The sequence below is a fragment of the Lepisosteus platostomus genome, chromosome 5, assembly GCF_059453375.1.
Source record: "Lepisosteus platostomus isolate fLepPlt1 chromosome 5, fLepPlt1.hap1, whole genome shotgun sequence".
Lineage (NCBI taxonomy): Eukaryota > Metazoa > Chordata > Actinopteri > Semionotiformes > Lepisosteidae > Lepisosteus > Lepisosteus platostomus.
The window spans coordinates 51,890,982-51,914,322 of record NC_142615.1 but is presented as its reverse complement, the minus strand read 5'-3'; the positions used below and the strand labels follow the sequence as shown (position 1 = coordinate 51,914,322).

General features: G+C 45.5%; 1 protein-coding gene, 3 non-coding genes and 6 pseudogenes across 4 annotated transcripts; 8 read left to right on the top strand and 2 right to left on the bottom strand.

Annotated features, from left to right (window-relative positions):
• The first annotated feature begins 5,355 nt into the window (after positions 1 to 5,355).
• On the top strand, positions 5,356 to 5,474 carry LOC148669120 (5S ribosomal RNA). Its single transcript, XR_015938818.1, has one exon. It is a non-coding gene; the product is annotated as a 5S ribosomal RNA (ribosomal RNA).
• Positions 5,475 to 6,087: 613 nt separating this feature from the next.
• Positions 6,088 to 6,252, bottom strand: LOC148669119 (U1 spliceosomal RNA). The gene has a single exon (XR_015938657.1). It is a non-coding gene; the product is annotated as a U1 spliceosomal RNA (small nuclear RNA).
• Positions 6,253 to 7,734: 1,482 nt separating this feature from the next.
• LOC148669118 (5S ribosomal RNA) lies at positions 7,735 to 7,853 on the top strand (annotated as a pseudogene).
• A 537-nt stretch (positions 7,854 to 8,390) lies between these two features.
• Positions 8,391 to 8,499, top strand: LOC148669117 (5S ribosomal RNA; annotated as a pseudogene).
• Positions 8,500 to 9,030: 531 nt separating this feature from the next.
• LOC148669116 (5S ribosomal RNA) lies at positions 9,031 to 9,139 on the top strand (annotated as a pseudogene).
• Positions 9,140 to 9,676: 537 nt separating this feature from the next.
• Positions 9,677 to 9,785, top strand: LOC148669115 (5S ribosomal RNA; annotated as a pseudogene).
• A 535-nt stretch (positions 9,786 to 10,320) lies between these two features.
• LOC148669114 (5S ribosomal RNA) lies at positions 10,321 to 10,439 on the top strand (annotated as a pseudogene).
• Positions 10,440 to 10,976: 537 nt separating this feature from the next.
• LOC148669113 (5S ribosomal RNA) lies at positions 10,977 to 11,095 on the top strand (annotated as a pseudogene).
• A 1,048-nt stretch (positions 11,096 to 12,143) lies between these two features.
• Positions 12,144 to 12,217, top strand: trnat-agu (transfer RNA threonine (anticodon AGU)). Its single transcript has one exon. It is a non-coding gene; the product is annotated as a tRNA-Thr (tRNA).
• A 2,955-nt stretch (positions 12,218 to 15,172) lies between these two features.
• LOC148669111 (uncharacterized) lies at positions 15,173 to 19,780 on the bottom strand. Its single transcript, XM_088631752.1, has 9 exons — positions 19,663 to 19,780; positions 19,412 to 19,546; positions 19,098 to 19,163; positions 18,534 to 18,625; positions 18,286 to 18,412; positions 18,071 to 18,191; positions 17,480 to 17,538; positions 17,258 to 17,372; positions 15,173 to 16,692 (listed from the first exon to the last, which is right to left on the bottom strand). Exons 1-9 carry the CDS (start codon positions 19,738 to 19,740, stop codon positions 16,676 to 16,678), a joined length of 810 nt encoding a protein of 269 aa, XP_088487878.1. The 5' UTR covers positions 19,741 to 19,780; the 3' UTR covers positions 15,173 to 16,675.
• Between the last annotated feature and the right edge of the window lie 3,561 nt (positions 19,781 to 23,341).

Sequence of the window (23,341 nt, the reverse complement as noted above, 5' to 3'; positions counted from 1 at the left end):
AATCGATTCTCAAAAATTACTGTACTTTGCATGATTGGAAACAAATGCGTGATTGCGAAATGCTGTGGTGTTACTTTTACAAAGACGGTCAATGAAAAAAAGAATGTTGACCAGGGCAATACTTTGAGTTTACACTTACAGCTTGTCCAAAGTCATTCATTATTAATACTATTAGTAATATCTTCGTTAAAGACTTTGATGGCCACAGCTCAAACATGAGAGGTTGAGCTTTATTAGCTCCACCTTGCCGAAATTCCGGATACTATTATTTTGCTTGTCATATTATAGGAGAATTTACGGTAACTAGCAGTATTTACCGGTAACTCGCGGTATTTACCGGTAACTTGCGGTAGACTGCGTACAGCGTACCGGAAAATAATGCGGTATCGCCCACGCATTTTGAATGGCTGCATCTGTATGTCCCCCAGCTCTGAGCCCATTGGGCCTGCTGGTGTGACCAGAGCTGCAGCGTCGCCATGCTGGTGGGGGTCAGTTCGGCTTTTCTGTTGGAATGAACAGGGGGGTTACATGATGGTGCTGTCTGTGGTCTGGCTGTCCTGCTGGTCTGGATGAGGGGTGCGTAGTGTGGTGCAGGTTCTTGTCCCATCCTGCTCTTGGTCCAGGTTGGAGGGTTGCACCGATTCTGAGTCTTGTTAGCTGGTATGGATGGGTTTGGGGGTGTTGATACCAGAGTGGTCCGAGGGGGGTGCAGGTGTCTCGGGGGCATTCTTGTTTTTCTGTGAGTTCAGGTTGATTCTGTTGGTTTTGCCACGAATCTCCCTCACGCAGGCAAGTGCTCCCGCATTCCTACGAGCTCTCCCCGTACCAAACGTGCACGTGTCAATCAGGCCTCTGCTTAAACCTTCATCTGCCCCCCGGTCATTGCTCACGATTGAGATTCTCTCCCGGAGCTTACGTACTAACTACACCTTTGCCTTACTACGACTTCTCCCCTGGACCTCGACCCCGCTTTTCCGACTACCGCTTTAGCCACTCGATTTTGTACCTTCGCCTGTTTTACGCTTTCTCGGATCCTGACCCCAGCCTGACTTTTCGTTTACGCCTCTGCCTTCTGAATCCACACCGACGCAACTTCTACGCCTTCCCGGACTCCGACCCCTGCCAGTCCCTCGACTACACTTTCGCCTGTCGATTCTGTGCCTACGCCTGTGCTACGTGTGGAAGACCGAGTCAAAAGGTCAGGACAGTGACTATGCGTGGGAAAGGTTTTCTGTTCGCACCTAAGACCACTGTCTTAGGTGCAAACTAAAGCCTGTGATTCCTCACACCCATTCAACCAGAGAAAATTGAAACAGATTGTAGGATGCCAAATGGCACCCCCCTGTCCTGTTTGTTTGACTTCTGACACTGCCCCTTTCCCTGTATGTTCCTTTGATATGTTAAAGTATTGCCTACTTTTAATGTATAAAAAAGGACAGTATAACTTCAGTCCAGTGAGCATGTCTTGAGTGCTAGGGGAAACCCTTTCTCTGTGATATGCTCCCCTTCAGCTGATTGTATTAAAGATCTCTGTTGACAATCTCCCAACCTGAGTGAAGACTGAGTTTTCTTCGACATACGCCTTCCCGGACTCGGACCCCTGCCTGTTTACTCCGACTATGCCTGCGTCTCGCGCCAACCCTACCAAGGGCACCGCATTGGATCCCTATCCTCAGCAGTCAGCCCCTGCGTGACAGGTTCTGAGTGTCTTGGTTACATCCGTTTGTGTGTATAGATGAAAAAGCTATTGAAGAGCACCCCGACACCCCCCACCCATCTCGGTGGAAGTTGCCATGTTCAAAAAATCCTAAAAAGATAATTAAAGTTTCACACAACAAAGCATGACTGTGAAAGGTCAGGAGGCCTGCCTAATGGTGGTGCTGGCCCCACTAGCACCTCTTCCAGCAGCAACCTTAGTTTTTCCCAGGAGGTCTCCCATCCAGGTACTGACCAGGCTCATACCTGCTTCAGTACTGAAGGCTGCTGATTATGGCCAGCAGCCATATCACCCTGCAACTCACAACTGGCAACCCACTGAAGCTAAGCAGGTGTGAGCCTGGTCAGTACCTGGATGGTAGACCTCCCGGGAAAAACTAAGGTTCCTTAGTTCCTTAGTGGGGCCAGCAGGGGGTGCTCACCCTGTGGTCCATGTGGGTCCTAATGCCCCAGTATAGTGATACTGACAATATCCCCAAATTTCCCCATTGGCCCTTACCAATCATGGCCTCCTAATAATTCCCCTCTTTGAATTGGCTACATTTCTCTTCTCTCCTCCTCACTGATAGTGGTGAGTGTTCTGGCGCACTATGGCTGCCGTCGCATCATCCAGGTGGATGCTGCACATTGGTGGTGGTGGAGGGGAGTCCCCATTACCTGTAAAGCGCTTTGAGTGGAGTGTCCAGAAAAGCGCTATATAAGTGTAAGCAATTATTATTATTAATGAGCACAACACTTGATTACAGTAAAAAAATCATTAAAAAATAAAGAAATGTTCCACAACTCAAAGCAAGGTTGTATAAGGTTAGGGGAGCTGTCTGATGTGTAAAACACCTGTTTGCAGCACTGTGGCTGTTGTGCTTGAAGAGCTATTGACTCGTGAATAGCACCCTCCTATCACCATGTACGGCCTGTCTAATGGTGCCATATTGAAAACATCATAAAAAAATAAAGAAAAGGGACACAGCCACAGCAAGATTGTATAAGGTTAGGGGGCCTGTCTGGTGTGTAAAACACCTGGTTGCAGCACTGTGGCTGTTGTGCTTGAAGAGCTATTGACTCGTGAATAGCACCCTCCTATCACCATGTACGGCCTGTCTAATGGTGCCATATTGAAAACATCATAAAAAAATAAAGAAAGGGGTCACAGCCACAGCAAGGTTGTATGAGGTTAGGGGGCCTGTCTGGTGTGTAAAACATATGGTTTCAGCAGTGTGGCTGTTGTATTTGAATTGCTATTGTAGCGGCAATGCTTGTTAATAAGACAGAATTAAGTGTTGGTATGCTGTCCTAAAGGAGGCCCCATCTCACCCTCCATCTCTGTGGTGCAGCCACAGAGAAAGTATTCATGCAGGCTGATTTAAGATGTTTTGTTTTGATAAGGAACAAGCTCCCAGACAGGGATGCACTTAGCTAAGCCTGGCTATCATGATCAATGGTCATTCATTGGCGCCTATCAGTCTAGGGAGTGCCGAATGGACATCTGGACTGCATTCCTAAGTGTCAAGAGTAAGTGACTTATATCTCATCTTGACCAACCAATCAGGGACTGGCAGGGCGTGGTAAAACCATGTGGGTCTCCAATGCCCGCCAAACTCTCAACCAATCAGCACACATCTGGGTCTTGGTCAAAAAGGGAGCGCAAGCTCAGATCTGGGCTCTCCTTGGCCATTTTCGCGCATCCTCAGAGACAATCACGTGACAACTGCTGTTGTCTGCAAAAGGACTTGGACTTTGTTCTAAGCGCGAGGCCTAGGATCCCGTACGTACTCAGAATTCTACCAACGTGAATGCTCCGCTTGCTCAACGGCAGCCTACAGTTGGACCCTCGTCGACAACCTGAATAGCTTATTCAGAAGCAGCGCTGGACCGGGAACGAACCAGCTTCTTCCCAGGCAAAAGAGTGACTTGTGAGGACTCGCGGTCACATCTGTGCATAGAGACTTTCTACTAGCCAGCCGGACTGCTGGTAGATCCCCTCGGAGCAACGACTGCCCTGCGCGCCGCAGTCAGATTCCTCCGCCCGTCCTACTCCGAGCTGCACCTTGACTGGTTGGCCGGTAGCCAGAGAACGCCGACACAACGCCCATTGGACAACCGCTGCAACAGAGGCTGCAACAGAGCCTGTCAGCTGGTTTGGTGTTCGTGCCGGGAGATTCCAAAACCATACACAGTGGATAAGTAAACCCCATGTTCTACATTGCGGCTCGAGAATTCAATTGTACCTCAACACAAGTTGTTATCAATTTAATTCATGAGTAATGTATTTACTTCCGAGTTTAGAGTAACAGTGGGTAATAACACTGATTAGCGATTTGGTAACCGAACGATATATATTGACATATATTCTCTGTTTGCATCTCTTCGAGATTATATACCTTGTATATTGATAACCCTCACAGTAAGGTCTGCCACTCGTATCCTGGCAGACTAGTATATGTTTGGTGCACAGTTTATATTAATAAATGTATCCCGTGTATTGAACCCGCGTGTGTGCGTTGTTAGTTGTTCTGACGATTGATTTTCTAAAAGCCCCAACGAACAACCTCGTGATTACTGCTACAATTAATAATTGTCTCAGTAAACCCATCAAACCACTACAACATTCAGGTACATTCAGCTCCGGCGGGAACGAGTCATTTGTCGGTCTTTTCAAGTGCTGGGAGCCGAGTAATCCTTTGTTTGTATCGTTTCTCCCCGGTGACTAGATCTCAACCTGCGTCTCTCGACTGGGCTCACCCATGGCAGCCCAGCAGGTGTGAGCCTAGCCGGCACCCGGATGGGAGATTCACCCCGGAAAAGCTCAGGTTGCTGCTGCTCCTGCAAGAGGTGTGACTGGGAGTAGGGAGCGCGCTCACCCTGCGGTCTGTGTGGCTTTCCTGATGGCGACACTCTGCTGCACAAACAGGCGCCGTCCTTCGGGGGAGGCATAAAACCGAGGTCCCGACCCTCCTTGGCCATTAAGAAATCCCAGGGCGTCTCTCAAAAAGAGACGCCGGGGGTGTCACTCTGGTGTTAGTGTTCCCCTTTACCAATCAGTCGGGGTCTCCTCCTAATCCCCGTCTCATATGTAACAATCAATGACGAGGCCCCCCTGTCCCGCGATATTGTACTTGTCTCCTGGCCGCTGGCTGGCGCCGTGAGATTTAGTACTCGCGCAAGAGACCGGGGGCAGAGCGCGAACGCGGTCCCCCGCCCCCCACAAAGTGTGCACTCCAGGTTCCCTCTCGGGGCTCTGCAACACAGCGGAAAGGCAGCGAGAAGGAGCCTCTCGCTCTGACGCCGCAAGGCCACAAGAGGGCGGAGGCGCCGCGCGCCCGGCCGACGTGTTGGACTGGTGCGCTTTATGTGCTGAAATAAACACGCGACAGCCCAGAAATGTTTTGAGTGCTGTGCACTGGAGGTTTTTGTCTTGTGAAGACTTGCCTTGTGCTCCTCCGAGCAGTTTGTTTGTTCTCCTCCAGTGCGGGTCAAGCCAACACAAGGGAGCACATTCGCCAACATCCAGGTACGCAATGCGATTTGGAAAGAGGCTCCTTTCCAAAGAGTTGCACACGAACGATCCTTCAGTCCAACTCGGGGGGCACAGAGCCCCAGCCACACACAGCTTCAAGTAGCGAGTTAGGCGCCACGACTTTCGCTTGCGGCCACACCACCCTGAATGTGCCCAATCTTGTCTGATCTTGGAAGCTAAGCAGGGTTGGGCCTGGTTAGTACTTGGATGGGAGACTTCCTGGGAATACCAGGTGCTGCAAGCTATTGCTTTCTTGGCCAGCAGGGGTCACCGTTGGTGCCGTAGGCTTTGGGAGAAAAACCTGGAGGATGGAAAGGTGATCTATAGCCTCATCTCTAGAGATGTTTTGTTGCTATGGCATGTGTGTGACCCATATAAAAAAAAAACGTTTGTAAAACGAATATCGAAGCTGCCTCTAAATCTGCAAATGAAGATGAGTCGATAAACCACTTGTTTATCGTATAACTATACATATATTCATTTATTACTGATTTCATTCATTGAACACGGATACAATAGAGGTACAGCCATTCACTGTTTGACATGTCTGCACTGGTACAGAACCTAGCAATCAGAAAACGGGTGAAACTGTCTTGAGAATTAGCATACAGTACCGAGGCCCCCATGACCAAATAAAGGCTAACCTCGATAATCAGCCTAAATAATGCAGACTACAGCAAAACGACTGACTTTGAAAAGGGAATGAATGTCCGGAAGGAGTAGTGTAACCAGCTTGAAATGCTTCTCCAGACCTCTAACTAAAAGAAACCGGGAACCAGCAGTGGCTTTCGAACTGGGATCCTATCGCAGCACGTGGTGTCGTAACTCTTCCGTATCCGATATTGGACCAAGCACATCAGGGGAGAGCCCTAACGCAGTCCCCCACTACCAGAAATAATGCAGTCGAGATTCCCACATTTGGGGAATTCGCAGGGGTCAGCACAGCCGGAGTGCAATGGCCGAGCCTCGCCCTGGGTGAATCGATTTTTTAAGAACTTTATTTTCTTTTCACAAAAAAATACAGGACATCACAAATTAGAAAGCTTTACATTAATATACATACTTAAAACAGTATATATGATCACATCTCATTACATTTTGACACGGTACCAGTTACATAGCAACAATTTCTTTTTTTCTGGTGTAAATCACATTCTTTACTTAAACATGATAATGTTTTTCACAGTTTCTTGAGATATTGACCTATGCTCTCTATTTCCCACAGATTTTCTGCTTCCTCCCTCCTTTCTCTCCACAGATCTCTGAGGTAATAGTTCTCTTGGGTGATGAACAGGGCCAGGCTACCTGCTGCCTTGACTGGGACCTCGATGCCTTTGAACAGCCCCATGTTCCTCACTCTCCACAGGGCGTCTTTCCCACTGTTCACCACGGCCCAGATCCTGTCAAACAAGTCAGGAGGAAGTTTGACAGGAGAGATGCCGTTGTAGCGGCAATGCTTGTTAATAAGACAGAATTAAGCGGTGGTATGCTGTCCTAAATGAGGCCCCATCTCACCTTCCATCTCTGTGGTGCAGCCACAGAGAAAGTATTCATGCAGGCTGATTTAAGATGTTTTCTTTTGATAAGGGACAGCTCCGAGATGGGGATGCACTTAGCTAAGCCTGGCTATCATGATCAATGGTCATCCATTGGCGCCTATCTGTCTAGGGAGTGCCAAATGGACATCTGGACTGCATTCCAAAGTGTTAAGAGTAAGTGACTCATATCTCACGCAGGGCGTGGTAATACCACGTGGGTCTCCAATGCCCGCCAAACTCTCAACCAATCAGCACACACCTGTGTCTTGGTCAAAAAGTGAGCACAAGCTCAGATCGGGGCTCTCCTTGGCCATTGTCGCACATCCTCAGAGACAATCATGTGACAACTGCTGTTGTCTGCAAAGGGACTTGGACTTTGTTATAAGCGCAAGGCCGAGGATCCCGTACGTACTCAGAATTCAGAAAGCTTTTAAGCGCAGGAGGCGCCCTATCCCCGCTCGCTCGCTCACTCCCCTGTTCACACGTGCAGTGCGGCTTGTCCGTCTGTTTATTTGTCAGCTTTGGCGAGACACAGGTGCTTGTGTATTAGCGTGAGCGTTTTTTATTCTGATCATGAACAGTTTAACAAGTCCGCAAAGGATCGAGGAAAGGTTTATCGCCAGCTGAAAAGAGACACAGCGCTTCGGCTGTGGAGACTTGTTCGGCTGGCGTTCGGAGAGTCACGTTTTTCAGAATTGTATTGAGATGGTTTTCCACAGAGCTCAGATGTCAAAGCACAGCAGCAGCTCTCCACAGCGATCCTCTATAGCGCCCTTTCTCCCGCAGCTCCGTCCTCATTGGAAGGAAGCAAGAGTGAAAGGCTGAAGTGAAATAGAGCGGGGACGAAGGCAGTGAAGAGAGAGAACGTGGGAAGAAGAGAAAAACGCAAGGGAAAAAAAGCAGCGTCGTAAAAGAGGTGACGGAGCTGTCCTCTCAATAAGAAGGGTGCCAGCGAGCCTTGCTCTCGCTTACGGCCACACCCCCTTGAGCACGCCTGATCTCGTCTGATCTCGGAAGCTAAACAGGGATGGGCCTGGTTAGTAGTTGGATGGGAGACCGCCTGGGAATACCAGGGGCTGTAAGCTTTTAAGCGCAGGAGGCGCCCTATCCCCGCTCGCTCGCTCATTCCACTGTTCACACGTGCAGTGCGGCTTGTCCGTCTGTTTATTTGTCAGCTTTGGCGAGACACGGGTGCTTGTGTATTAGCGTGAGCGTTTTTTATTCTGATCAGGAACAGTTTTGCAAGTCCGCAAAGGATCGAGGAAAGGTTTTTCGCCAGCTGAAAAGAGACACAGCGCTTCGGCTGTGGAGACTTGTTCGGCTGGCGTTCGGAGAGTCGCGTTTTTCAGAATTGTATTGAGATCGTTTTCCACAGAGCTCAGATGTCAAAGCACAGCAGCAGCTCTCCACAGCGATCCTCTATACCGCGCTTTCTCCCGCAGCTCCGTCCTCATTGGAAGGAAGCAAGAGTGAAAGGCTGAAGTGAAATAGAGCGGGGACGAAGGCAGTGAAGAGAGAGAACGTGGGAAGAAGAGAAAAACGCAAGGGAAAAAAAGCAGCGTCGTAAAAGAGGTGACGGAGCTGTCCTCTCAATAAGAAGGGTGCCAGCGAGCCTTGCTCTCGCTTACGGCCACACCCCCTTGAGCACGCCTGATCTCGGAAGCTAAACAGGGATGGTCCTGGTTAGTACTTGGATGGGAGACCGCCTGGGAATACCAGGTGCTGTAAGCTTTTAAGCGCAGGAGGCGCCCTATCCCTGCTCGCTCGCTCATTCCCCTGTTCACACGTGCAGTGCGGCTTGTCCGTCTGTTTGTCAGCTTTGGCGAGACACGGGTGCTTGTGTATTAGCGTGAGCGTTTTTTATTCTGATCAGGAACAGTTTTACAAGTCCGCAAAGGATCGAGGAAAGGTTTATCGCCAGCTGAAAAGAGACACAGCGCTTCGGCTGTGGAGACTTGTTCGGCTGGCGTTCGGAGAGTCGCGTTTTTCAGAATTGTATTGAGATCGTTTTCCACAGAGCTCAGATCTCAAAGCACAGCAGCAGCTCTGCACAGCGATCCTCTATAGCGCCCTTTCTCCCGCAGCCCCGTCCTCATTGGAAGGAAGCAAGAGTGAAAGGCTGAAGTGAAATAGAGCGGGGACGACGGCAGTGAAAGAAAGAACGTGGAAAGAAGAGAAAAACACAAGGGAAAAAAGCAGCGTCGTAAAAGAGGTGACGGAGCTGTCCTCTCAATAAGAAGGGTGCCAGCGAACCTTGCTCTCGCTTATGGCTATACCCCCTTGAGCATGTCTGATCTTGGAAGCTAAACAGGGATGGGCCTGGTTAGTACTTGGATGGGAGACCGCCTGGGAATACCAGGTGCTGTAAGCTTTTAAGCGCAGGAGGCGCCCTATCCCCGCTCGCTCGCTCATTCCCCTGTTCACACGTGCAGTGCGGCTTGTCCGTCTGTTTATTTGTCAGCTTTGGCGAGACACGGGTGCTTGTGTATTAGCGTGAGCGTTTTTTATTCTGATCAGGAACAGTTTTACAAGTCCGCAAAGGATCGAGGAAAGGTTTATCGCCAGCTGAAAAGAGACACAGCGCTTCGGCTGTGGAGACTTGTTCGGATGGCGTTCGGAGAGTCGCGTTTTTCAGAATTGTATTGAGATCGTTTTCCACAGAGCTCAGATGTCAAAGCACAGCAGCAGCTCTCCACAGCGATCCTCTATAGCGCCCTTTCTCCCGCAGCTCCGTCCTCATTGGAAGGAAGCAAGAGTGAAAGGCTGAAGTGAAATAGAGCGGGGACGAAGGCAGTGAAGAGAGAGAACGTGGGAAGAAGAGAAAAACGCAAGGGAAAAAAAGCAGCGTCGTAAAAGAGGTGACGGAGCTGTCCTCTCAATAAGAAGGGTGCCAGCGAGCCTTGCTCTCGCTTATGGCCACACCCCCTTGAGCACGTCTGATCGCGGAAGCTAAACAGGGATGGGCCTGGTTAGTACTTGGATGGGAGACCGCCTGGGAATACCAGGTGCTGTAAGCTTTTAAGCGCAGGAGGCGCCCTATCCCCGCTCGCTCGCTCATTCCCCTGTTCACACGTGCAGTGCGGCTTGTCCGTCTGTTTATTTGTCAGCTTTGGCGAGACACGGGTGCTTGTGTATTAGCGTGAGCGTTTTTTATTCTGATCAGGAACAGTTTTACAAGTCCGCAAAGGATCGAGGAAAGGTTTATCGCCAGCTGAAAAGAGACACAGCGCTTCGGCTGTGGAGACTTGTTCGGCTGGCGTTCGGAGAGTCGCGTTTTTCAGAATTGTATTGAGATCGTTTTCCACAGAGCTCAGATGTCAAAGCACAGCAGCAGCTCTCCACAGCGATCCTCTATAGCGCCCTTTCTCCCGCAGCTCCGTCCTCATTGGAAGGAAGCAAGAGTGAAAGGCTGAAGTGAAATAGAGCGGGGACGAAGGCAGTGAAGAGAGAACTTAGGAAGAAGAGAAAAACGCAAGGGAAAAAAAGCAGCGTCGTAAAAGAGGTGACGGAGCTGTCCTCTCAATAAGAAGGGTGCCAGCGAGCCTTGCTCTCGCTTACGGCCACACCCCCTTGAGCACGCCTGATCTCGTCTGATCTTGGAAGTTAAACAGGGATGGGCGTGGTTAGTACTTTGATGGGAGACCGCCTGGGAATACCAGGTGCTGTAAACCTTTAAGCACAGGAAGCGCCCTATCCCCGCTCGGTCGCTCATTCCCCTGTTCACACGTGCAGTGCGGCTTGTCCTTCTGTTTATTTGTCAGCTTTGGCGAGACACGGGTGCTTGTGTATTAGCGTGAGCGTTTTTTATTCTGATCAGGAACAGTTTAACAAGTCCGCAAAGGATCGAGGAAAGGTTTATCGCCAGCTGAAAAGAGACACAGCGCTTCGGCTGTGGAGACTTGTTCGGCTGGCGTTCGGAGAGTCGCGTTTTTCAGAATTGTATTGAGATCGTTTTCCACAGAGCTCAGATGTCAAAGCACAGCAGCAGCTCTCCACAGCGATCCTCTATAGCGCCCTTTCTCCCGCAGCTCCGTCCTCATTGGAAGGAAGCAAGAGTGAAAGGCTGAAGTGAAATAGAGCGGGGACGAAGGCAGTGAAGAGAGAGAACGTGGGAAGAAGAGAAAAACGCAAGGGAAAAAAAGCAGCGTCGTAAAAGAGGTGACGGAGCTGTCCTCTCAATAAGAAGGGTGCCAGCGAGCCTTGCTCTCGTTTACGGCCACACCCCCTTGAGCACGCCTAATCTCGTCTGATCTCGGAAGCTGAACAGGGATGGGCCTGGTTAGTACTTGGATGGGAGACCGCCTGGGAATACCAGGTGCTGTAAGCTTTTAAGCGCAGGAGGCGCCCTATCCCCGCTCGCTCGCTCATTCCCCTGTTCACACGTGCAGTGCGGCTTGTCCGTCTGTTTATTTGTCAGCTTTGGCGAGACACGGGTGCTTGTGTATTAGCGTGAGCGTTTTTTATTCTGATCAGGAACAGTTTTACAAGTCCGCAAGGGATCGAGGAAAGGTTTATCGCCAGCTGAAAAGAGACACAGCGCTTCGGCTGTGGAGACTTGTTCGGCTGGCGTTCGGAGAGTCGTGTTTTTCAGAATTGTATTGAGATCGTTTTCCACAGAGCTCAGATGTCAAAGCACAGCAGCAGCTCCCCACAGCGATCCTCTATAGCGCCCTTTCTCCCGCAGCTCCGTCCTCATTGGAAGGAAGCAAGAGTGAAAGGCTGAAGTGAAATAGAGCGGGGACGAAGGCAGTGAAGAGAGAGAACGTGGGAAGAAGAGAAAAACGCAAGGGAAAAAAAGCAGCGTCGTAAAAGAGGTGACGGAGCTCTTGTCTTGGGCTGCTGACTCCCGGATTTAAAGCGCTCTGGGTGCCAGCTATGTCTCTAACAAGCACACTATAAAGACAGGAATTACACTTTGCTCACGTCACGCATGGAATGGCGAGGCTACTTGTTCCAATATTATCTAGTCTCACCTCATATGGTGCCGATTCCTGGTTTTCATTTAAGAAAGAGCACTGCAAACACCGTAAACAGTGCAAAACGTGTGATGAAAGAAGTCTTTTCCCCCTTTTGTCTAAAGCAGAACACAGCGGAGTCATGCCGAGGGTTGTGAGATCAAGATTTCAGTGGAGCACTGTCGTCTACGTCTTTAGCTACATGAGTTGGACATCCTCTTGTACAGGGAAAGCAGATTGAGATCCTCTGACATGAAAAGTGACAGATAAAAGCCATTTCTCATCCTTTCTCTTAGTGGTGGAACTATCGCATGTAAATGAGGCAACTTGCAAGGCGAGCAGGCTCGGTGCACACCGAACGCAGATGTCTCAGAGCAGTTGAGATGTGTCCAAGTGGCTGTCAAAGGACAGCACTTTGCCGGCGCCGTGGCTTAGTTGGCTAAAGCGCCTGTCTAGTAAACAGGAGATCCTGGGTCCGATTCCCAGCGGTGCCTTTCTTCCTGTCTTACTGTACAGAATTTATCCTTATGGGCAAATCCCATGCCTTTTAATTCAGGTGAATGCAAGTGTTCGTTTCCTTTCGGGAACAACTTGTTTTGAAAGAAATCTATACAGCTTGCGAAAGATGAAACACAAATCTTGCTTATCAGTGAAGAAGAGGTACTCCCAGCAGGCCAGCTAATACCAGCAAAGTTTTTTTTTCACCCTAACCCAGAGAATGGAGAAAAGCGAGGCGCCTGTGGCTCTGCAGTGTAATCAGTTCGCGAGTTCGGCGGTTAGCTGAAAGAGTGGTAAATGGAGCTCGCCCCAGCCCGTCCTTATTCTTTTAAAGAGGATAAAAAATTAACTTCGCCGCCATTACTACCAGCTTTAAAAGACTGCCATGGGCACGGAAAAAAACACACTACAGATGACTTTTCTGGAACCGAAGCAGAGATTCCTTTACGAACCAACTGATAAAGCTCAGCCAGTGAATACTGTTAACAGAATGTGAAAGCACGATCAACTTTGTAACTGCAACCACAGGAAAAACAGCAAGAAGCAGGCTCCATTCCCCATTTAAATCTGTCGTGCGACGCATGCTTTTTGACCGGGGTAAAGTTAGCTCAAAGTTCGAAAACGATTTTGGCACGCCTGTAGCGCTTTCACGAAACCTCTTAGAGTTGCGAGAATGCTTGTTTTGTGTATAAAATACATTGTGGATGCTTTCTCAGCCTTTACTTTGTCGTTTTTATGACATTTTTTTGACCAAGCACGAATATTCTTTTGTCCATATCTTCGCGATGGAAGCACAGAACGCTGTCAAACCAAATGCATTTTAAAGACCACGACTTGTGGATATTTCCACACCCTTTATATCAAACTATCAGTGAGCTAATTATCTTTTTTAAAACCTCCGGTTTTTCATCGATGCGTAATTACGCACGAACTGGAACCCGGGGGACCGCTGTGTGCACACGTTCACAACGCGAGAAATACTGTTCAATACGGCTTCGTGCGAAAAACCGGTATATGACCATAGGAAGCAAAACAGCGCGGTCTCCAATTACCCAGACTGTAAGCACGGGAATAAAGGTTTGTTTGATTTCTGAAACCCTTCCTTTACGTCCTGTTTTCATTCAGGTAAGGGTCAACTATATTCACAATACTACTGACAGCAGGAAGATAAAAATATTCTTTACTCAGCAGCTTATTAAAAACAGCTCCCATGATGTTCATACCGACTTTTTACACAGAACACTGACACAGCTTTGTGTTCTGAATCTCTTTTTCTCTTGCTTTTATTTAATGTGGCACAATGCACTGGGATAGGGGTATTCTGTTCACAAACCAATAGCATTTAAACCACAGCACCCACAATGCTGCAGGTAAGTGTTTTGCACACTAAGCAGGTCATCTGACTATTCCCAGCTTTGTTTTGGGTTATGGAACCTTTATTTTTTTATGATTTTCTGAAGATAACACTACAGGTGGGATGGGTGGGTTGTCTTCATGGCTCAATAGCATTTCAAATACAGCACCCACACTGCTGAAACCAAGTGTTTTACACACCAGACAGGCCCCCGAACCTCATACAACCTTACTGTGGCTGTGGCCCCTTTCTTTATTTTGTAATGAGTTTCTGAAGATAACACTACAGGTAATACACTGGGACAGGTGGGTCGTCTTCATGGCTCAATAGCATTTCAAATACAGCACCCACTCTGCTGAAACCAAGTGTTTTACACACCAGACAGGCCCCCAAACCTCATACAACCTTACTGTAGCTGTGGCCCCTTTCTTTAATTTTTTATGATTTTCTGAAGATTACACTACAGGTAATACACTGGGACAGGTGGGTCGTCTTCATGGCTCAATAGCATTTCAAATACAGCACCCACTCTGCTGAAACCAAGTGTTTTACACACCAGACAGGCCCCCAAACCTCATACAACCTTCCTGTGGCTGTGGCTCCTTTCTTTATTTTGTCATGAGTTTCTGAAGATAACACTACAGGTAATACACTGGGACGGGTGGGTCGTCTTCATGGCTCAATAGCATTTCAAATACAGCACCCACTCTGCTGAAACTAAGTGTTTTACACACCAGACAGGCCCCCAAACCTCATACAACCTTACTGTGGCTGTGGCCCCTGTCTTTATTTTGTAATGAGTTTCTGAAGATAACACTACAGGTAATACATTGGGACAGGTGGGTCGTCTTCATGGCTCAATAGCATTTCAAATACAGCACCCACTCTGCTGAAACCAAGTGTTTTACACACCAGACAGGCCCCCAAACCTCATACAACCTTCCTGTGGCTGTGGCTCCTTTCTTTATTTTGTCATGAGTTTCTGAAGATAACACTACAGGTAATACACTGGGACGGGTGGGTCATCTTCATGGCTCAATAGCATTTCAAATACAGCACCCACACTGCTGAAACCAAGTGTTTTTCACACCAGACAGGCCCCCAAACCTCATACAACCTTACTGTGGCTGTGGCCCCTTTCTTTAATTTTTTATGATTTTCTGAAGATTACACTACAGGTAATACACTGGGACAGGTGGGTCGTCTTCATGGCTCAATAGCATTTCAAATACAGCACCCACTCTGCTGAAACCAAGTGTTTTACACACCAGACAGGCCCCCAAACCTCATACAACCTTCCTGTGGCTGTGGCTCCTTTCTTTATTTTGTCATGAGTTTCTGAAGATAACACTACAGGTAATACACTGGGACGGGTGGGTTGTCTTCATGGCTCAATAGCATTTCAAATACAGCACCCACACTGCTGAAACCAAGTGTTTTTCACACCAGACAGGCCCCCAAACCTCATACAACCTTCCTGTGGCTGTGGCTCCTTTCTTTATTTTGTAATGAGTTTCTGAAGATAACACTACAGGTAATTCACTGGGATAGGGGGGTGCTATTCATGAGTCAAAAGCTTCATCACAACATCTGAAAATTTTAGATTTTACATTCTTTTTATTTCCCATGTTTCGTTTAGTTTTTTCCTAATTTCACATTTTAAATAAGCTATATCTGTAATCACAATGAAGGTGTGGTATGCAGTCTTGATGATGTGACTGTGTAAGCATCAGGCACGAAGGAGAGAAAAACAAAAAACTCCAAAGGAGAAAAAAAATCTCTGGGGGTCCAAGGCCTGATGGTTGACCTCCCCTCCAGGTCCTGGTTGTGTATGACAAGTAGTTACTAGAAACAGTTCACATGCACAACCATGCAGATTGACACGGTGAATTCTATTTCATATATTATGTGAGACTAGATGTTAATGTTGAGTGTGTCCCATCCACTGGGTTGAGCAGTACAGGATCTTGAGTTTTGTAGGCTGGGTTCCTTGCTTCAGAAATCCAGGAGGATCCCTTGTCATGGGGGACGGAGCTCAATATCAACCAAAGGCACCGAAGAGAGAACAGTGGCAGGCATGGTGTGGAGAAAAAAAAAGGGTTAGACAGAAAAAACAATTGCAACGTGGTTGTCTACTTACCCACTTGATATCTATGTTTCTGCACCTCCTAAAGAATTAGATCACTTGGGATAAAGAAGACTACAGAGACGATGTAGAAGACTACAGCATTGTTAAATATGCTTGTAGGTATGGGGCATCCTTAAAAAGGTCTGACATATATTTCCACAATTTAGGGGCTGTGTGCCTAAATGCTCTGCTACGTGCTTGCTATTGTTAACATAATCTGTTCATTGATCTAGACAGCATCCTACAACTACCTTAACCTTACTGTAAGAAAAGTATCACTTTGGTGTCTAGGCTGTTCTTTTTCATGAGTCTCCACTCCTGGAGATGTACATGGTACGATATTGAAAGCCAGTGGGGTTCGGACTTCGATGATGCAATTGTGTTTTATTGTTCCAGTTAGAATCCTTTTAGCACTGTGCCCTGTCTGAAGGTAGATAGAGTACTGTTTTGGAAACCTAATAAAAAGGAATCACCCTAGATACACTTCTATTTGATAGAAGCCATTTTTCTTTGATCTTTCTCACAACGGAGTGGAATTTCTTGATTAATCTATCTTACTAGGATGGATACAATTTTATCTGGAAATCTTTCACATAAATCATGTCATGGTGACATACTGTCGTTTTACATTTCTTTGCACTACTACAGTGATGTTAACAGTGTGTAGTGATCATATTTAAAAGGGACTGTGTTGTGTCATGATTAACTTTTTTACTGTTTTCATACAGACTTTGTTTGGTTTCTGGCAATAGATAACAAATGGTTTCTAGTGATTTTGTGTTCTAGTGTTTTTCATTATTGTTTGGCAAAGTGTACGAAAGTTTACTCTTACCCAAGATAAAATTTTTGGGGGGATATTGAAACTTGTACTTACGTGTCTTTTGGAGGTGAATTCTGCTGAGAACACGTTGACAGTCTTCTTGAGTTTCCAGCATGTCTTTTATGTAATGCTCGGGAGTAGGGGGTGGATGCTCACTCATCAACAGTGCCTGAAATATAAAACCGTAAGAAGGGTTACGAACTGCAAAGGATCCAAGGAGTATAAATGGGTCACAAATCAAGATCTAGGTATTTGCACAATTTGCCAGATCTCTCTTAATCAAACTCCTTTTTTCTTACTTTGTGTTTTTACAGCAAGACGTTATATTGTTTCTGTGCTAAATGGCAAGCTCTTTTAGGTGTTCATGGTTGTGTCTTTGTTTCTATACTATTGGAAAGAAACCTAGTAAGTGATTTGATGCATCCATGTCTAATCATTAATCTGACACAGTAATTCTATCTTTGAGATGCCTGTGTCATGTAATAAATTGCACAGATTATCAGTAATCTTTTATGTGTGCCTTCTTTGGTGTGTTTTTTGAAAAGTTATCTCTAATTTATAGAACCATTAATGCCAGAAGACAAGCCTGCAATCCAAACTTCTTAACAATAACAAACAATTATAACGTCCACTGAAATATGTCATCCTACTGTATGTTTCTGCTGAATCTAAAACTACATGTCCTGCTTAAAAAACCCTTTCATAGTGATAGTTTGCATGCAGAGCATACTCACCAAACTGGGGTTGGCAAAATGTACATATCCATGTTACTTCATTCTTTGCGCTTTCATACTCTTCTTTTGAGATGCACAATTCATGGAACCAGTTTTCACAACTGTCACACTGAATCTACACGGACAGTAAACCTTATATCAGTTCAGCTATCACATTTCACTGGCATGTTTTGTTATTATGTGCATACATTACACATACAGATAGAGATGATGTTCACTTACCCAGTTTGTCTGCCGCACTGGTGTTTCTCCACACATCAGGCACATGTCCTGGAGAGGAGCTATAATAAACATGCCAAATAGACTGATTTTTCCAATGTTATCTACAGATCATTGTTGCATAATTGAAGACAGTTTGATAGAGACCTTTTCGTATGCACTTTCCTGATTAGGTGTTCTACTGCTTCTTAAACCGCACATTGTCATGTCTCAGAATACTCCTGTCAACACCTGTTACCCTTTTTTGCGTCAGCGTGTGTTGCTATGATTTTAAGGGGGCACATGATAACACAGCTATCATGTTTCAGTTTGCTTTGCTTCACTATGGGCAATTTAGACCCACACTTTTCCCAGACAATGGTTGTGTCAACCACGACGAAGGCCAAAGTGTCATTGAATTTTAACTGTGTGAAATGTGATTTAATTAACTTTTCATCACTGTGTTATATAGTACAAAAAGAATACCCAAATGAGTTCTGCATATAAATAAATTGAGAATCTTTTTCATCCAGACTTGTTACAGAGAGAGAACATGCTTCAGGAAAATAATATACACCAAGAAAAGTAGGCAATGAGGATCAAATGGTACAATACCTGAAGCCTCAAGAATTCTGATTGACAGGTCTTCCCGCAACTTTCTCATTTCTTTGGCACTGCTGTTTATTTCGATATATGTTGGAATATCCGGGAAATTGTTAATGATGTCTGCGCCCATCTAACAGACAAAAGTTTGTTGCAATTATTTCCCTAAAAATCTCTCATACAATAGTTTTAAGTCCAAAATTTCGGCGTGGAAAGGTTATGCTGACCTGCATCACAAAGACCCCACAGCTTGAGGCATCTGCTTGCCTGGTGTGACCAATCACGCTTGGGTGCCAGTTGATATTCAACCAGTCTTCTTTTCCTAGGACATTCCTTCGCATCTTAAAAAAGTCCCTGTGAATCAAAACAATAGGTTATTGATAAATGAGGAAATATTTGTCATGCTGAACTTGAACCTGAAATGTATGTGTGCCCCTGCAGAATTTCACCACGAAACTAATGCTTGATTTCTTACCTGAACCTTTTTGCCGCTGCAGTGGAGTCTCCCATCTCGTCACTCCCCATAGGGTCGACCACAAAGACTTTCTGGGATGGAGCACACAGATACTGCAAGAAACAAAGGGCCCATCATCAGACATGAAGTTGCATTTAATGTGGGGCCAGACACACAGGCAGTTTCAGGAGTTTTATGTTGTTTAAACAAAGGTTTTTAATATTTGAATATTTTATATATATAATATTTATATTTATATATTATTTAACATTTAATATTTTGCAAACCTCGGCAAAGACAGTCAGGAAATGACCTAACAGTACTTTTTTTCCTACATGACACTTTGACTTGTTTGGTTGTCTGTTCATTACACAGCAGTATTCACAATAATAATTTAGGAAAAGTGCACTGTCACCATTGCCTTGGACACTCACTATCAATGTCCACCTTTTTTAACAGGAGAGGAACACATACATTGTAACTTTGTAATTTTTTTAGATGCAACAAGGATAATCACTTGAACTGTAATGGTTCCAGGTGTAATTATAAACCTACGCTGTTTTGGATTACCTGCACCACACTTACCAACAATTTCCAGTGGACACCAGTGTTAAAAAAGCTAATAATGGCTTCATAGTTTTCAAAGTTGACCTGTAATGAAAAGAATGACAAGATTAGTACAACAGGCTGCCTCACAGGGATGGTGTGCTACCTTTGAATTTTGATTTCTGACTATAAAGGTAGTTTCTTTAGGCAGCACCATGGGCACAGTTGTGACCTGTTTTGATTGCTTGTAGCTCTCCTTGTTTCTCTATTGATAAAACAATCATCAGTTAGTGAAAAACCATGTTTGCCCCTCACTAATGTAATCCATCAACATTTGTGTTTGATGTCCTTACCTTGGACAAACGTTGTCTAGCCATGCGCTCTCTATTCCCACTCATGATTACACCAGTTGTGTAGTGGTTCATTAGGAAAACCTTCTTCCCCAAGTCCATGGATTCTTTCGCTACTTGAAAGTAACACTCAATGGTCTTATGGAAAAAGCAAACACAATTGAAGAAGATGATTTCACGCACTCACACACATTTGATTACACAAAAGCTCAGAAACCTTAACAAATGCATGCAATCAAACACTTTCATCTTACCTCGCCTATGAGCCACTCATCTGGTTTCAGAGACACAAACTCCGAGTGTCTGAGAATATATGTGTCTGCACTGTGCATGGATGGCAAAACTGCAACCACTAATTCACTCGGATTGATGTTCCAAAGGGCGTGAACCTAAAAAAGATTTACCAAGCCAAAAGCATACACAAGAGATCACTGGACCTAACATAATGAAAATTGAGATTACACACCACAAGTATAACACAAGTATGTCAACAAGTATAACAAGTTAGAGAGAAACGACAAAGAACACCTACAGTAGTAGAAGATGACATTCATAAGCTCTGAAAAAGAAGTGAATGTCCACACAGAGAAATATTTGAAATACAAATCCTACCTTCTTTTTGAAATCTGTTTTCTCTTTTATAAGTTTTGAGATGGGGCGTGCATCACAGTGTGGTGTGATCACTTCAGTCATGCCCATGGCAGCTTGCTTGGGTGACACTTTCCTTTCTTCTTTGTGCTGCCATTCTTTATATTCTGTGGTTCCTGCTTTCCCCTGCTGTACTTGCAGGCCGTTGCTGTCATCTGGCGATTTTTCATTTGTTTCAATATTTCTATTGCTAACTTTTTTTTCCTGTGTTCTCATTTTTTTGGGGATTGGAATTTTCTGTGGTGCGCTGTAGAATTTATTTTTTGTTTCTTTGCCTACACCTGGTGCTCTCTTTGCCCATTGTTCCTGTGCATGTTCATGACGTGTCTTAGTGGTGATCAATGGAGCCGTCAAAACCTTTTTGGGGAGAGCATTTTGGATTATATGTTCTCTGTACCGGCCTTGGAGGGATTGTCTCATTATCGTAATAAACTCTGCTGGCCTCAGTTTCCTCCTGTGCTGAAGTATTGAATGCTTGACAATGCCAAACCAGGTCTCAACATGACAATTAGTGGCTCTTGTTTGTGCTACCTCTGACATTGATATGTCTTTTTTGCTGTCTGAAGCATATCTTGCCAGGTCACCCAACAAAATTCCACTCCACAGTGGAAATAGTGCCATGTATCTTTGCAACAGAAATCTAATTATGTCTTCACAGAAATAGGGGTTCACATTGTGTTGTGTCCCATAGTCATCATGTCCTTGAGCTGATATGCTGTCTTCATAAATACCTTTGAACTCCACAGCGAAAGGAGAGCGGCCCAGGCTGCCTCTCATTTTTGGGTACAGTACCTCATCTGTGTCTTTGACTTCTGCTTCCTTTTCCATCTGGTCTGGTGTGGTTGTTTGAGAAATGTAAGCGTTAAGGAGGCAGACACTAGATTGGACTTCATTTGTGAACCTCCTGCTTGAGAGTACAATACACATGTGTTTGAAAACATTTCTGGCGACACTCAAAGTTGTGCTGTTTTGCAGGATGGCAAAGGAAAATGTTGCAAAGTCTCGCAGTCCTTTGTCTGTTGTTTTTTTACTAATTGCTTGAGAGACAGCCTTTATGACATGGGCAGAGCAAAGGTGCAGAACAGTGAACATCTGAAGTTCTGTGTACTTAAGTTTGCCTTGGCAGACTTTCATTGCACGATTTAAGTATGCATGGATGGTGTCCCCATTGAAGGCAAAAAGAACACTGTGAATCAGGGCCCAGCTGTAGTCAGTTTCTACATGCTGCACTCTCTTGGTAGTACATGTTGAGATGTCAAACATGAATTTCCGTAGCCAACGTTCTATACTGACAATGGTGTGGTCAGTTGTCAACATTTCAGACACTGGTAATGGAGGCTTTCTTTTTCCACCTCCAGGTAACGTAAGACTGTAGTACAAAATTCTTTTGTTCTCCGATGGAATTTTTCTGACTACCCCTCCTGTTGCATCCAGGTAAAGGCTGACTTTCTCCTTCATCTTTAGATGGGCAATAAGAATTCGCATACTCTGTTCTGTGTAAAGATAGGCAGCAAATGTGTCTAACTGCAAAATCTGTATATATCCTGGGAAATGGACAATGTCGAAGTCGCATGCTTTCATATATTTTTGTGCCATATGTAATTCAAACACTGGATCATAGTGAATGCGTTTACTGTTCCTGAACTCTGATGAAATGACTTTCAGGACATTCTGTGTTAGTGGTTTAGATAAATTGCCTGCTGCAATTTCAGCAAGCGGTGTTCTGCTCAGGTTCCTGTAGTACACATTGCTGATTCCTTTTGTGAGGGCACGGGCAATCTTTCGATGATAAGGCTGACGTGCTTGTCGAAATTTTGTTTCCCTTTTACTGTGCTGTATTTGCCCTGCTCGTACAACATCAATTGTGATGTCATCATTGCCCATTGGTTTGTGTCTTGTTGTCATTATGTATTTTACATTGCAGGACCTGAAGGTACAGACTGCTTTTATCATCAGAAAGTTTTATTTTTTTCTGCTGTTCTCTTTCCTGATGTATTGGTATTTGAAGGCTATTGGGCAACAAGGATTTATCTTCCTGAACTCGTTATATAAGATCTGGGTCCATGGTCGTCTTAGTTTAGATGTACCTTTTAGAGGTGCTATTTTTCTCCATTGTTCAGCCTTTAAACATACTTGGAAAGTTTTAGGCACAGACATAATCTTTCTTAATCCCCTTTTATCCTGAGGTGATGTCCCAGATGAGCTTGCCCCCTGGGAATATTCACTGTGCTCTTCAGGCTTTTTTTCTGATTCTACACAGATTTTTTCTCCCTCTAACATGTCACCACTGTCTGTGCTGCCGTGTGCTGCCCATGCATCTTCTGTATCTTCTGATGAACTTCTGAGCTCTGTGTTGCCTTCCAAACTATGTCCCTCACTTTGACTTGAAATATTGACTATAGATTGTGTACTGTCATCTGGTTTGGAATCCCTACCAATACTCTCCTCTTTCTGCGCCCTAAGCACTTTGGTTCTTAGTTGTTTTCTATCTTCATGCCAAATCACTGATAACCATTTCTTGTTGCTGGGGCATTCCTCTCCAAGGACTCTGTTTGACAGTGTTGACCACATACTGTCATTCCACCTAATTTTTTTTCGAGTTTAGAAAACTTCAGAAATTCGTTGATCACATTCCCTACTCCACCAGCCCTTGACCACAGGTCTGGCCTTCTACTCCTCTGTCCTCCTTTAACATGTGACATTGCCAGCAATCTGAAAAATAGAGAACATATCTGAATGGACTGGAAACATAATTGAAATTCAATGCCCAATGGATGTTAATAGTGTAGGAGCGCAACAGATGTACAAGTCCATTAAATGGTTTTAGTTCTGTGTTTAATTTTACGGGCCCTATATTTTGATATAGCATCAATCACAAAACAGCATTCTGTCACTGTCACAACCACCAGCTAGCGGAGAATAACTCACAAAAGAACTAACCACTACCAGCAGCGGGTTAATTATAACAAGCGCCGCCGCACGTGTTAATCCATCAGCGCACACTCTACTGTGCGGCAAGCAGCACAATTTTAACCATCCAAACCCTCGGTATTGAGTCTTCTCTTTGAGAGCTCTACCTCGCGTTTACTCTAAATCTCGCTTACTGGTTACTGATCTCCCTTTTGCCTCTCGACCTTGGACCTTGCCTTCTGTTTCGGATTGTTTGCTTCTCTCTGTACTTCCTGGATTTTGATCTACCTTTCGCCTATCGACTATGATCTTGCCTGACGTTTCGGATTGTTCTCTTGTCTCAATAACTACTTGCTCCTGCGTCTGCACAGGATC